Raw genomic sequence first — 14,986 nt, 5'->3', positions numbered from 1 at the left:
TCTGAAGTGAAAATGAACTGCAGAATTACTATAAATTGCTCAACAAATATGCCAAACTGCATTTATATTTCAATGTGAATGAGGTTGTATGGCAAGTGTATTTGCAGATGACTCCAAAATTGAAGGTGCAGTGGACAAGAAAAGTCTACCTCAGTACAATGAGATCTTGATCAGGTGGGCCAATAGGCTGAGTGGCAAATGGCATTTAATTTAGATAAATGTGAGGTGCTGCATTTTGCAAAGGCAAATCAGAGCAGGAGTTATACACTTAATGGTAAGGTCCTGGGGCATGTTGCTGAACAAAGACCTTGGAGTGCAGGTTCATAGCTCCTTGAAAGTAGAGTTAGGTAGATTGGATAGTGACAGTGGTGTTGGTCAGTGTATTGAGTAGAGGAGTTGGGAGGTCATGTTGCAGCTGTGCAAGATATTAGTATTCCAAAAGTGGCCTGACCACACTATTCTGGTCTCCCTGCTACAGGGAGGATGTTATGAAACTTGAAAGGGTTCCAAAAAGATTTACAGGGATGTTGCCAGGTTTGGAGGATTGGTTATAAGCTGGGGCTGTATTCCCTGGAGGCTGAGTGTTGACCTTAGAGGTTTAAGGTCTGAGGGATATAGATAGGGTAAGCAGACAGTCTTTTCCCCAGGATAGCAGAGTCCAAAACTAGAGGTCAAAAGGTTTAAGGTAAGAGGGGAAGGTTTAATAGGGACCCAAGGGGTATTTTTCCATGCAGAGGGTGTATGGAATGAGCTGCCAGAGGAAATAGTGGAGGCTGGTACAATTACAACAACATTTAAAAAGGCATCTGGATGGGTACATGAATAGGAAGGGTTTAGAAGGGTATGGGGCCAGATTAACTCAAGGCTATATCTGGTCAGCATAGAGTTGGACTGAAAAGGCCTTTCTGTGCTGTGCATCTGTTCAAAATGGAAGGTTAAAATTCTCAACAGAGAAAGAATGCTCCAGCAAATACGCAGATACATCAAGTCTGTTCTCTTCACTATCAAAAAGGGTTAATTCAGGTAGGAAATTTCAACATCTGCAGGTTGAATGTTTCAGGCTTTCAATCTATTTTGCTCCAGATAAAGTCAAAGTTTAATACTATTGACAGGCCAAGACCCAAGTTTTCAAAACTGCCATTTTATGACAGTCCCACTAATTTTGTATTCCCGTAGTAAATGACTTCTAGATTCAAGAAGCCTTGAAATTTTAACTTCAACATTCCTCACTAGGTAATGGTGGGCTGCAAGGCCGCTTTCTTCATCTGAAGAGGAGTTTAACCCATTATGTCAAGAGCTCAATATGACAGCTACAACACATGCGCAGTGCATCTCAGTCATCATTAAAAAGCACTTACCATTGCAAACCACAGAGTTGGTATCAATCTCCAAGTCAGTTGGAACCAAATCTTTACGGTACATGTGTGTAAGCACTGTTCGAACAACATCTGAACTACTTGGTAGAACGGCATCATTCTGGAAGACCAACTCACTCTTCACTTTAACGGACCCATTCCTGTGCATCATGACAGAGGTATTTCTAAGTTTGTAATAAAGCACTGGGAGTGGCATCATTTAAGTCTTTCAGCTTGTCAAGATTAACTCCAAGCCAGTATACTTATTGCTGACAGCTTGTCAGGGAAATTCACCCTTTGAATAGGCAAATAACCCATTATGCAGAATGGCAGAACTAAGATAACTTTTCAATTTAACATAAAATCACGTGTTAAGTTTCATATCTGTAACCAAGTCCAGAGAGAGAGAGAGAGAGAGAGAGAGAGAGAGAGAGAGAGAGAGAGAGAGAGAGAGAGAGAGAGAGAAAGCTGGCAATTGATTAACCGAACAAAACACTCCCCACCCATGCCCTTTGGATAATACAGTTTCCACTCAACCACCTCTATTTGGACCCTCCCTTCTACCCTGCAGGAGGTTTTCCCCCCCTCATTGTGGGTGCAATATGCTGGGGTGGCTTCACACCATCTTGTCAATAGTGGCCAATAAACACCAGGCAAGGACAGAATGAAGCCAGGACAGCACCAGCTTCAAAAGTTGAACACATTCAGGATCACAAATTGAAATTTTAAACTAGTATTGCTTTATCCCAGGGTAGGAAGCCATTGTTGCTTTGAGAAAGCAAATGCAAAGCAACTCTATCTAGAAGGCATAGGGTGAGAGGTGAAGGATGTAAAGAACTCCAGTGCAACTTTTTTCACACCGAGGGTGGTACATATACAGAATGAGCTGCCAGAGGAAGTAGGGGAGGCTGGTACAACTGCACCATTTAAAAGGAATCGGACAGGTATATGAATAGAAAGGATTGGAGGGATATAGGCAGGTGGGACTAGATTGGGTTGGGATATCTGGTCAGCATGGACAGGTTGGACTGAAGGGTCTGTTTCTGTGCTATCCATTTCTTTGGCTGACTCAACACCAAGTTGTAGGATTTTTAACATCTCCAGTTTTTAGTAGTTATTGGAGGTGGAGGCATGGGTTGTCTTTTTACAGTGTTATCACCATGCAATAGCCCCACTGCATCTTTAAGGCCAGCATGGGATGGAACCCAGAATCCTGGTTCTGTCCAAATTCAAGACTCTACTGGTACTAGTGAGCAGTCACGGTAAATCAACATCCCTCAATCTAAATGGAGGTGGTCTGACTGGGATATATACACACATTTACAAGATAAGCAAGATCGATGGGTCTAATGTGAAGGACAGTATTTAAGATAGAAATGATTTAACAACCGAATGATTTATTTTCAATAAAAAATGTTCAGATGAAGCAATAACATGGGGCTGCTGGTTTTGGACTGGGGTGGACAAGTTGAAAGGCATGACACCAGGTGGACTTGAAATCAAGCTTTGAGTACTGCTGCTTAGTCAGCTGAACCCATTTCGGTCAATGGATATGACACCAGACTGATGAAGCAAGAGCAATTGACATTACTGGTACTTAATGCACATTTAGCTTTCACTCTATACATTGGTAGGTTCCATATTGTTTGCAAAATGTAAAGAAAGTAGGCATCATTGAAGAAAAGAACAGACTGCTTAGGTAAAAAGCCAGTCATTTGTATTCAGATTCCAAGAACCTAACTCAAAAGGAATGAAAGTAATTCCTACTTACGCAAAACTGAGGACCTTGGTTTCGAGAAAGCGGTCACCATAGCGAGCAGAAAATATGGGGTCCAGCTGAAACAAATGGCATCATGAATTGCATTGCAAGCCAGTCATCCAGCTAACTGATCCTCAACTCCGACCCCAACTGAAGTGACCATAACTGACTTCCACTTCAAACTCACCCCTCATCTGAGGCAGTGACCCTCAGGTTAAACCACTAGTCATCTCTCCATTGAGAGCAGTACCATTGTCCTTTTGAACTATGACAGTTTTATCTTGTCTCAAGAAATTATAATTATGTAGTGAGTTTAGCAGTGGAACAATGCAAAAATACAACCCTCCTTGATTGTCAAAATTGTAAGGAAAATGGTGCTTGGCAATGTCTAAATTTCTGCTTGACTGGTTCAGTGAAATGGCATCCAGTCCATTTCTTGGACATTTAGCAGAGTTAACCCATTAGGTCCACTTGTCTCAACCTCCCGACAGTTTACATCTGTAGTATTTACCCCAATTCTGCCCTTCCAAAAAAGTAGTAAGAGCCAATTTAGTTCAGATTGTATTGCCACCCACTACAAAAATAAAGTCCTTCCTTTCTGGTTTCACCTTGTAAAATGACAAAGTAAATACACATGGACAGCTACAGCATAATAGACTGGGTTTAAAAGTCAATGGTTAAGCCCACATTTTAGGGGAAGTAACAAAAAGGTAAGCAATCCTTCAAAGTGATTTGATTACACTAAGACATTGTTACTTTTGGTGAAAATCAAGTCAACTGCATTCATTCCAGCTTCAAGCACATTAAAGATAAGTGCCCTGTGAAGGGCCATTGAGAGTGAAAGCCTAGAAACAGACCCCTTGGTCCAACTAGTCCACACCAACATAATCCCAAGCTAAAAAAAACTGGTCCCGCTTGTCTGCATTTGGCTTATATCCCTCCAAAATCTTTCCAATTTACTTATCCAAATGTCTTTTTAAATACTGTAATTGTTGACCCACAATCACCACAAGTTTATGGACTTCCTCTGGAAGCTCATTCCACACAAACCACCAAGAGAAAAAAAATTTCCCCTTGCGTCTTTTTAAATCTTGCTCCTTGCACCTTAATGTGCCCCCAGTCTTGAAATCACCCAGCTTGGAGTTTTAAAACCTACCATTAGCTATCTATATCCCTCATGCTAAAAACTTTCCTAAGGTCACCTCTCAGCCGCCTATGCTCCAGTAGGCGAAAAGTCTAGCATTCATAACTCAAACCCTCCACTCCTAGCAACATCCTGGTAAATCTAAGCTAGAGAGAGAGTTTTATAATAACTGTCCTACAACTGGGTGACCAGAACTGGATACTATGCCAGAAGAACTTAGCTTGTTGACTCATTAACTGGAGTCTTTCCAAACTTTGGTTAAATAGTTTTTAACCTGGTGCTCATTTAAAAAAATGAATCTACATACTTACAGTTGCTTTCACCATTGCCTCCAGCTCCTTGTAGGCTTCTGAAGATTTATTACTCAAAGTATCTGTATAGTTTTGATTCAGGATTTCAAACTGCAAATGAAGGGGATTGCGGATGACTGAACTATGGGTGTATGAAGCAGTCTGACTGGATTCTATTGTCAAACTGCTGCCTTCAGGTTCCAGTCCACTAGTCACCATTGTAAAAAGCTGCATGCCAGGGTCACTGGTTTTCAAGTAACTGCCAATAATTGAACTAGTTTGAAGAGCCACATAGCTTGTACTGTCCATGGAAGTGGACAGTTCCTCAGAAATGCTCCGTTCCCAGTTGCTGGAAACAGATTCAGCTCCAGAAACACTAGGCTGAAAATTGAGAGTAGATGAAGTTCTGGAGAAATACTCCGAGTCACCAGGAAACTCACTAGTTATGGCAATATCTTCACCAATAGATGGTTGTCTATAAGGCAGTGCTGTAGAAAATTCCACAGAGGTAGATGACCACGTGGTAGCTACAGAAGTGCAGTGTTCACCCTCTGAAACAGATGGTGGCCAATTGGTCCCAATGGAAGGGGAAGGGGTGGAGTACATATCCTCAGAAACATCAGGAGATGGATAGTTAGCCCCAATGGAGGAAGGGGCTGTGGAGTACATATCCTCTGAAACATCTGGAGATGGCCAATTTGACCCAATTGAAGAGCGAGCAGTGGAATACACATCTGAAACATCTGAAGACTGATAGTTAGTCCCAATGGAAACAAAGTACATATCCTCTGAAACATCTGGAGATGGATAGTTAGTCCTAATGGAGGCAGCAGTGGAGTACATATCTGAAACATCAGAGGACAGCCAATTGCTCCCAATGGAGGGAGCAGTTGAGTACATATCCTCTGAAACATCAGGAGATGGATAGTTAGCCCCAATGGAAGAGGTGGCTGTGGAGTACATACTTTCTGAAACATCTGGAGATGGCCAACTGGCCCCAATGGAAGAGCGAGTGGTGGAGTACACATCCTCCAAAACATCTAGAGATGGATTGTTAGTCCCAATGGAGGGAGCAGTAGAGTACATATCCTCTGAAACATCTGAGTACAGCCAATTGCTCCCAATGGAGGAAGCAGTTGAGTGACCATCCTCTGAAACATCTGGAGATGGATCATTAGTCCCAATGGAGGAAGGGGCTGTGGTGGATACATCCATTGAAGCATGTGTTGCTCGCCAGTGGTTACCCTGTGCATTATTGGGTGGTCCAGTGGAGTCACTGGACCAAGAGGTAGACAGCTGCATAAATAAAGCTGAGGTAATACTGCTTGTATTAGCTGCAACAGTAGATTCTATGCTAAACACAGGAAGCGTTGACTCATTTGTGGACTGTGATCCAGGTGTGACCGTTTGTTCCACTGATACAAATTTATAAGCACTAGACTCAGCATGTTCTGAAGAGATGGTACTCAACTCCATTTCATCAACAGGGAGTGCATGGTCAAGAACGGAGGAGCTTGGCAAATCACCTGGTACACTAGGTAATGTTGATCCCACAGAGCTAATTGGAGACTGGGTTGAAGAAATCATGGGAGCAGTCAGCTCTCTGTGCCAAGCTGATTTCCCATCTCCACTGGATATTTCTATTGTTGGACCAGTTGAAGACTCCATTAGGTGTGGAGTTGTAGAGATCATATTGATATGTTTGGCCTGTGCTTTCTTGGTGAACAGAACAAAGTGGCTGGAAACCATTTCTGTTGGCTGAACAGTTACCAAGTTAAGTGAATGTTTGTTAGAGGTGGATTCTCCTTCAGATACAGATTCCATTCCTTCACTTTGACGACCAGTTTCATGGTTGTCAATGCTCAAACCCACTGTAGCTGCTAGAGATCGGCCAGTATGTGGAAACTCTGGTTTCCAATCACCTGTTGCTGTAGATATACTTGAAAGTGCACTCAAAGAATGAGTTATGGAAAGCTCTTCTGATGTGCGCGCTTCAGCTGGAGTATTTACCGACAGCAATTGATCCATAATGTCCTCATCTACTGGTGCTCCAAAGAGACCTCCTGAAGAGTAGGGAGAAAGAAAGTCTAATAACAAACAGATTTTGATCTTTTATTACAGATCAAAATAGACATTTATGAAAGCTTGAACACCCATGTTGAGGCCTGGATGACTCATCTGAATCCCTGATTCTGCCCCCTACCAAGCTGACAATGGACCAGGGTAGAAGTGAGTCCTGCAGATTAGAGTGGTGCTGGTAAAGCACAGGTCAAGCAGCATCCAAGGAGCAGGAAGAAACAAAATGATGTTTTGGGCAAAAGCTGGGAGCCTCAAGGGTGGAGACAAATTGACCAGGGTATCAAGCAGAAGGACAATGGTATGACTGCAGGGGCAGAGTTAGAACTTTGGAAGCCATTTCTGCACTGACCTGAAGGATGACACTACTCTATGCCAGCAAAAGGTCATTAAAGGGAAAAAAGGGACTGGACAGAGGATGGGATTGTTATGACATGAAGGAAAACATTCCACAAAAGCAAAATATTGCTTAGGCTGGAAATCACGGTCAGACAGCATTTGTGGAATGGAAAATAGGCCAAAGCTTTGTTTTTTTTTTAAATAGTGTGATTTTTAATCAAATATGTTTATAGGATGAGGGAGTCACCAGTATTACTTATCCCAACTGTTCAGGAAGGAACAAGAGGGGCAGAGGTGCTGATGGAGCATTGTTATGACAACATGTAGGAGTGTTTAAGACAACAGCTGAAGTAAGCTCACTGTGAAGGGAACTGTGATTCAGAGCACAATCACTATTTTGATGTAACATGCAGATGAGCCACTGAGGAAGAGCAAAACTCGTCTCCCAGTTAGGGAGATGGAAACAACACAGGGGTCATGGATAGCAGTGAATGGTGTTCAGGGGAATGAATTAAGGACTGTCAGTGGATCCTTGCCAAGCTCCAAGCAATGGGGTGGGGAAGAAGGTCAAGTCCTGAGTGAATGGAGTAATTGGTCTTGCTACAGAGAAGTGCACAAAGAAAAAAGGCACAGGCCAATGCTGGCCTTGAGGAAATCTCAAACCTGGAACAGTAACAAGTAGGAAGATCAAAATGTAGAAGGTTGGGCAAGAACAAAAAAAGGAATAAGGTGAGGTAGCAGGAAGAGAACGCTAGTCAAGAATTAAAAATTAGTTAGAATTGCAACCATGCCAATAGACAGGGGCTCAATGCATTTTTGATGGTGATATACAGTCTAATTGGTATAGGGTAGACTGGAGATATGGGGAACCATTCAAGCATCTGCCATTTGATAGAAGTTCAGAGTTCTCACGTACTACCTTTTAGAAAGGAGCAAGACAACCAGGTGAGACAGTGTACTGAGGTGCAGGCAGTCAAAGATAGTCTGCCTACAGCAACAAGAGGCAGCATGGGGAAAGTCAGCAACCAGTCAGGGTTACTTTACCTAGAAGACAAATTTTGTCTCATAGCCCAACAGATCTGGAATTGCAGCATGGGAAGAAGTGGAGTCAGTGACATTACAGGCTGGTAGAAATCAGTGGTTGATACTACAGCAATGACACCAGCATGAACAGATCAGAAAATATTATTTTTGTCTTGTTTAGCACTACAAGTGTCAATTATGATAGACAAATATGGCCTGCACAGTTTGCTAAGCAATTCAAATGTTGGCTTTCTGCAGGTGATAGTTTATAGCCATCTCCTGTTGGATGGTAGTGTGTTCTTCCCAATATCATCCCTCTTTGCCATTCATAACTTCCAACCAACGTATCAATCAACATTGCCTTCAACATCTAGACAAGCAAAACAGATCTGTAAGAAGTCCTCTAAGCAACCCAGTGACAGGTCACTATGGAGATGCTCAAGGAGGACTTTGGTTATGCATTTTTCAAACTGGGTTGTAGCTTTAGGAAAGCCAGGAATTACTCCTTTCCCACCACAGCCTCTCAAGAAAACCTATCATGCAGACGCAAGACAGTGGTGATCAACCATTTTATCTCTAGCATCACAGTTGTTGGTCTAGAGATATGTAAACATCAAAATGTAGATGTAGACTGTAAGAAATTGAAGTGAGAAAGGTATTGGTTAAGACATGGACAATATCTGAAACAAGTTGCTTGACTTACAGCTGCAGTTTCTTTGCATGTTTAGCCCTAACAAGGCAGTCTCTCCCAAAAACTGGTTATAACACAATGAATGATGCAATGTCAACCTAAGCAAATGCAGAAAATGGTAGTGCAACATTACAAAATAAGTGAAATAATGCAGTTAGTAGTTTAGACTATTGCTTATACCCAATTTTAAAGTGTGGGATGTAAATTTATTGGAATTACTTTAAAAGATCTACTGGGCAATAAATAGAATGGGCAGGTCAAGGCATTTTCTTCAACATTCAAGGCTTGGGTTTAGAAGAGTAGTGGAGACTTGATTGAACAAGATCCCAGGTGGTCTTGCCAGGATGAGACAGTCACCCACCCAAATAATTCCCTCACCCACCAAACTCTCCCCACATCAAGGGAGTGTGTCATTGACCTGTTCCTCAAAAAAGCAGAGTTTTGAATATTCAAACCAGAATTGGAGAGAATTTTGCTAAGCTGGGCAGGCAGTGAAAAAAGGTATAAAGAAGATAGTGTGATTAGGTGAGCAAAGTTCCATATTCAAAGGTAAAGCAGACTTGAAAGGCCTAGTGGAACATTCTAAATTTATGTTTGTATCCCTTTGTCAGAATAATCCCTACCCATTGCACATATACTTGTAAAGTGGGATCATGTTAAATGTATCTCAAGATAGGTACACCATATGAGAGCATTTGGCTGGATCAAGCAAAAGACTACTGAGTTCCTTATCCATTAGTAGTGTTCCATGGATCTAAAGATATCCAAAGACAATGGCTTTTCTTAAAAAAAGACAGCTCTAAATGCTTCACATCATTGTGACGAAAAATTCCAAATCATTTCACAACTAATAGTGCCTTAAAGTTTAATCACTCAATGGTGGAAATAGCAGTTACATTTAAATCAGTGATTTCTCATTGCTACACTGAGAAGGTGCCATGTTTCAACTGAAATGTTTGGGAGACCAAAAGATCCCATCGGACAATTTCAGAGCAAGATCATACCCCAGTGTCCTAGCAAATACCTTCCCCTCAATGTACATCCCAAAAGCAGTCAGATTATATTGTTCATATGATTGTTGCTTCAGCATCCCTCCCCCATATAGATGACATTTCAGAAAATACTTCAGCTTAAAAAAAAGTGATCTGGGATGTACAGTGGCCACATTAGTGAAAGCAAGACTTTCAGTTAAGTCCTGCAAACTGCAAAAAAACTAAACCTACTCAAGTCTAGGGACAGATTATACAGAGTAACAGTATCAGTCAGCACAGAAACAGACCCTTTGGTCCAACTAGTCAATGCTGACCATGTTCCCAAACTATACTAGTCCCATATCCCTTCAAACATTTCATATTCATGAACTTACCACATTTTTAAAAAAAACATTGTAACTGTACCCACATCCACCACTTCCTCTGGAAGTTCATTCCATACAAGCCACTCAAAACATTCTCCTCACCTTATAAACATGCTCCTAGTCTTCAAATCCCCCCCACCCTAGGGAAAAGACACCTACCATTCACCTTATCTATGCCCTCATAAGGTCACTCCTTAACCTTGTATGCTCCAGAAGTCCCAGGTTATCCAGCCTCTCCTTTAACTCAAAATCTTCCATTCCCAACAACATCCTTGTAAGCCTCTAAACCATATGATCATAGGCCAAAAATGGTAACCATCTATCCATAGATGCTGACTCCATATTCTTATTTCAGATATGAAGTATCTGCTCAGATATTTGCTTTTTAGGTCTAAGGGCTAAAAAGAAAAAAGTCAGCCATTGAGGAGAATTTCTTGCTGCTTAAAACAATGTGAATGTTTGTGATCACAGGAGGGTAGGGCAGGACTGGACTTTTCTTTAAAAAAGAAAGTGCTGTATTCTAAAGAGACCACCAGCAGTGCAGTGCACCACACCTGCCTACGGTGAGCAAACATTTTCACATTGAGTTTAAACACAAGCTTCAAACTCAGGTGGAGGGAGTGCTACATCCAAGACAGACTAGTGCTATTGGGCTAATTGTATAACAGCAAGTAGGGTTGGGCAGTAAATGCTGGCAAGCCAGCGACACCACAACCCAAAAGTCAATTTAACAAGTTGAACACTTCTGCAGAATGGAAATACACACTGAAGCCTTCAGTCTCAAATTTGGAAAAGTGGCAACTCTGGTTAGTTAAGGGGCTTAGCTATGAAACATTAAAAATGGATGCAACATTTAAAATGCTGATAGTTCAGCAGGACAGCCACCAACCACAGACATTTTAAGAAATATTTTGTGAACAATTCCTCGTTGCAGTTAATGTGCAGCCCATGTAATGTCCAATGTTACAGATGAACCAGAGTCAATAAGTCACAAAATGCTTACCTATAGTCACAAGTATGGTAAGCAGAGGAAAATATATTTTAAGATAATGCTGCCACTTCATGTTTGCTTTATTCAAGTGCTCTTCAACCAATGCAAACCATTCTTAGGAGACCTTCGAATTAAAAAAAAGTGAAAATGATTAAGAAATGCTTTTCTTGAAAGAGCCTGATGAATGGAAGGACTGGATAGACAATTACACTCCCATTCCTGGGAGACTTCAAAACTAGGAATGACAAATACAAGGCAGCCATTGATAAAAACCATAATGCAGGGAGAAGTTTCTTTTCCAGCATCAGTAGGATGATAACTTGGCAAGTGCACAGAAGTAGTGGAGACAACTGGTAAAGACATGTTCGGAGGAGGAAATTAGAGAAGTGCATGAAAGGAAAAAAAAAACTAGAAAGTGATGGCCAAAAAGGGCAAAGGACACACCCTAGTATAAGATGCCAGTTAGGCCAAATGCTCCTGTATATGCTTTGATTTTAAGTAGCTAATGGTCACAATTTTGCAGTTTTTAAATGAGATAGGAAGGAAGGATATACTAGATGGGACAGTAGTGGCTCAGTAGTGAGCAAAATTGCCTCAGTGCCAGGGACCCAGGTTCAATTTCATTCTCAGACAACCCACACAGTTTGTATGTTCTTCCAGTGTCTGTGTGGGATGCCTCCCACAGTACAAACATGTGCATTTAGGTGGATTGGCCATGGGAACTTGCCCCATTGTGTCCAGGGATCTGCAGAATTGGTCGATTTGACATGGAAAATGCAGCGTTAGAGATGGGGGTGGTCTGGGTGGGATAGTTTCAGCAGGTCAGTGCAGATCTGATGGGGCTGAATGGCCTTTTTCTGCACAGTAGTGATTTTACAAAAAGAGAGACTGTTAGCCAAACTCCACAAGGCTGAAATGATAGAGCATTTTTTAAAACATTGAGCTGCTGCACAGATCATTTCTCCAAAGAAATTAGTACAGCCATGGATAGTCCAAAATACCAAGTAAGAACCAAACACTAGATGACTTTAGTAAACAATTGAGAAGCTAGTTTATGATTCATTTGTAACTACAAATCCAACAGTTAAAATCACTTGTAAAAAGGCAGCATTTTACATCTGGCCAAATTGTTGAAGTTAAATCCTGAAAGACATTAGCTCCATCTGGGACCACCTGCTCTGTTAACTTCCATCAAGAAGATTTGGACAGAAGCCCAAGATTAAAGCAACATAAACCTACAATTTGCAGTTGAGATTTAAATCATTAGTTACGACAGAAGGACCATGAAAGAGAATGTTACTACAATCACTTCATAAAACTGCACTGTAAAGTTAACTATCAGAGTTTGCCTTTGTTGAGGTGGAGTCTCAAATACTCAATATTATGTTCAAACACTCAATCTAAAATTTCCTGCAGCTAGTCTGAAAAGTCACTATATTTAAGATTTGCAAGTACCTTAATTACAAGGACAAGTGAAACATTTTCCTGCCTCCTGGTTAGGTCCCATTTGCTTTTTGGCACAAACAGCAATTGGCTCCATGCTTTGGTGCAAGCCCCTACATTGAAATAAAACCACGCACACAGACTACAGGGTCAGTTGGTCAGGGTACTGAACTCAGATCAAAAACTCATTCATCAAGAGTTGAAAATTATTGTAGAATTCCTAGAGTGTGGGAGCAGGCTATTTGGCCCACTGAGTTCATCAATCCTCCAAAGAGCATCCCATTCCCCCTACCCTATCACTATTTCTCATGGTGAGCCCACCTAGCCTGGACAGCGTAGACAATTAAGAATGGTCAATACACTTAAACTGCACATCTTTGGACTGTGGGAGGAACCCCATGCAGACATGGGGAGAACATGTAAATTCCCCAATGACAGTCACCCGAGGATGGACTTGAATCCAAGTCCCTAGTGCGAGGAGCAGCAGGGTCAACCATGGCCACCGTGCTGCTCAACCTATTGATCCTACATTTACAAAAACCAAACCAGAAGTTAAAAATCACAAAACCATTCTAAATCTTTGACTGTTGGAAAAACCTAGCCTATGGGAAAGAACCACTAAAGTTTACCAAAATGGCTCAGATACAGGAGCAGGCTACTGATATGGCCAATAGTTACCAGCAACACAACTAACAAGTGTCACAAATAATTTATCCTTACCAACCTGCTGCATCAGGATAACTAGAGTTTCAAATGCAACATGAGACTGAAACCAAGTTTTAACCATTTGCACACCCCCTGCCTAGTTTGGGGTGCTTGGTATGGAATATACTCCTTTTTCCTCAGACCCTTGTTGCTGGACAACACATCCTATCCAGTGTGCTTGAAATTCCAAGTTACCCACAATAAAATAGCTCAGTAAAAATCGAGCCATCAGGAGCTAAGAACACAAAAGCAAGTTTCTCACATGCTAGACCTTGAGAGAGAGAGAGAGAGAGAGAGAGAGAGACACACACACACACACACACACTTGTACTCGACAAAGGTAGTGATTAAATATAGTCAAAAGTTTCAAACCACCTTCTGCCACCAGTCATTACATATCGGACCAAGTATAACTAAAAGCAGCCTGATCCTTCCCTATTTATCATGTTAAATTAACAGACTACTTGCACTCATTTGTCTTTCAGTACCTACACAGTCATTGAAACTATAGTTCCCAGAACCTCTCGGGGTACCCAATCACTCTGTATAGATAATTACAGGGGCTGTAACATGACAGTCAAGACTACGGCTTTTGGGGTGGGGAAGAGGAGTTGGTACAATGCAAAAATCTGGAAAGCTTTTGCAAACTCAAAAGTGAAAATTGATAAGAAAAGCAAAAGGAAAATATCTGAAGTTACCTTTTATTCGAAACTTGGAAGGGAGCAGGAACATCAGTTAAAAACGGGAAAACGACAACAAAACAAGGGGGAAGTACAGTGAAACAACTTTGTTTTTAACAATATAACTGCATAAAAATGACTGAACAAACTGACATAGCAAGCTTCCAAAAACTGGTTAACTAAGGGAGTTTATTTTAACAATGTTTGGGAGCTTAACACGCTATTGTGGCGTGATATAACCCACTCTTCAAACCTTACAGCGTGATATAAAGGGGAAAGAGAGAAACAAAATATTTACCCTCCGATTAAGTCCAAAAGCTCAACTGTTTTAAATAAATCAATGTTAGAACCTTTACACAAAGGTTATCGAAGTTTAAGATCAAATTTCAACAACTCCTTACTCGAGATAAGCGAACAGTCCACATTTAAACCATCATTTCAGAGTTTAAGGAATTTGCTTCCCACAACTGGTGGGGACGAATGGAGAATACAACTCAACGTTTTATTTTCAAGGCAGAAACTAACTTCTCAAATGAGAAAAGCAGCAGATTAAAACAAAAGTCCCACCATACCCTAAAAGAGAACCATCTGCTTCCAGCTTCCTACAAAAAAAAGTTAAGTAAAACGTCGAAACCTCCCGCCATTTATTGTTTGTTCCCATCAGCTGGTCACAATTGGATTAATGGTTTCAATCTGTTCACCCCCTCCCATTGGCTATTACAGAGTGTAAGGTGCATTTACCATTAAGTTAGTCTCTAGGAGAGTCTCACATTAAGTTCCATTGTCCCTATTTCTCCAACATTTTCTCAAATGTGTTTAAGATTTCTATTTATTGTTGTAGATATTTAACTCGTCCGTGAAGCAATTGGTTCCTTCACTTTAGTGTTTAGTCTGGAAATGGATTAACTTGACTCAAAGTGGTTCCTTCTACACAATAGAATTATATAAAAATGCATCTTCTACTTTATTTCCGGGTCCATTTGTTTTTTCTAATTCTTCCTTCCCCCCCAATGATCTTGTGTGTTTAATGTTGAAAAGCTTGACAAACTTAGAGGTTCATAAATGTTGGGTTCTGTCCTGTTAGGATGCAGTATACCTTTAAGGGACATGCTCCTGAAATCGTCATAGCATAT

At 41.1% G+C, this 14,986-nt stretch overlaps 1 protein-coding gene and 1 long non-coding RNA gene across 2 annotated transcripts in view; both read right to left on the bottom strand.

Annotated features, from left to right (window-relative positions):
* LOC140458330 (uncharacterized) overlaps window positions 1-6,024 on the bottom strand; it is a 42,244-nt gene extending 36,220 nt beyond the window's left edge. The window contains exons 1-3 of the mRNA XM_072552719.1: window positions 4,570-6,024; window positions 3,127-3,191; window positions 1,359-1,516 (exon numbers count right to left, since the gene is read on the bottom strand). Coding sequence (XP_072408820.1) covers window positions 1,359-1,516; window positions 3,127-3,191; window positions 4,570-6,024 — 1,678 coding nt within the window. The remainder of the gene's footprint in view (window positions 1-1,358; window positions 1,517-3,126; window positions 3,192-4,569) is intronic.
* Window positions 6,025-6,051: 27 nt separating this feature from the next.
* LOC140458593 (uncharacterized) lies at window positions 6,052-14,486 on the bottom strand. Its single transcript, XR_011953596.1, has 3 exons — window positions 14,426-14,486; window positions 11,038-11,149; window positions 6,052-6,611 (listed from the first exon to the last, which is right to left on the bottom strand). It is a non-coding gene; the product is annotated as an uncharacterized lncRNA (long non-coding RNA).
* Between the last annotated feature and the right edge of the window lie 500 nt (window positions 14,487-14,986).

The sequence above is a fragment of the Chiloscyllium punctatum genome, chromosome 33 (genome assembly GCF_047496795.1).
Source record: "Chiloscyllium punctatum isolate Juve2018m chromosome 33, sChiPun1.3, whole genome shotgun sequence".
NCBI lineage: Eukaryota > Metazoa > Chordata > Chondrichthyes > Orectolobiformes > Hemiscylliidae > Chiloscyllium > Chiloscyllium punctatum.
This window is presented reverse-complemented; position numbering and strand designations above follow the sequence as displayed.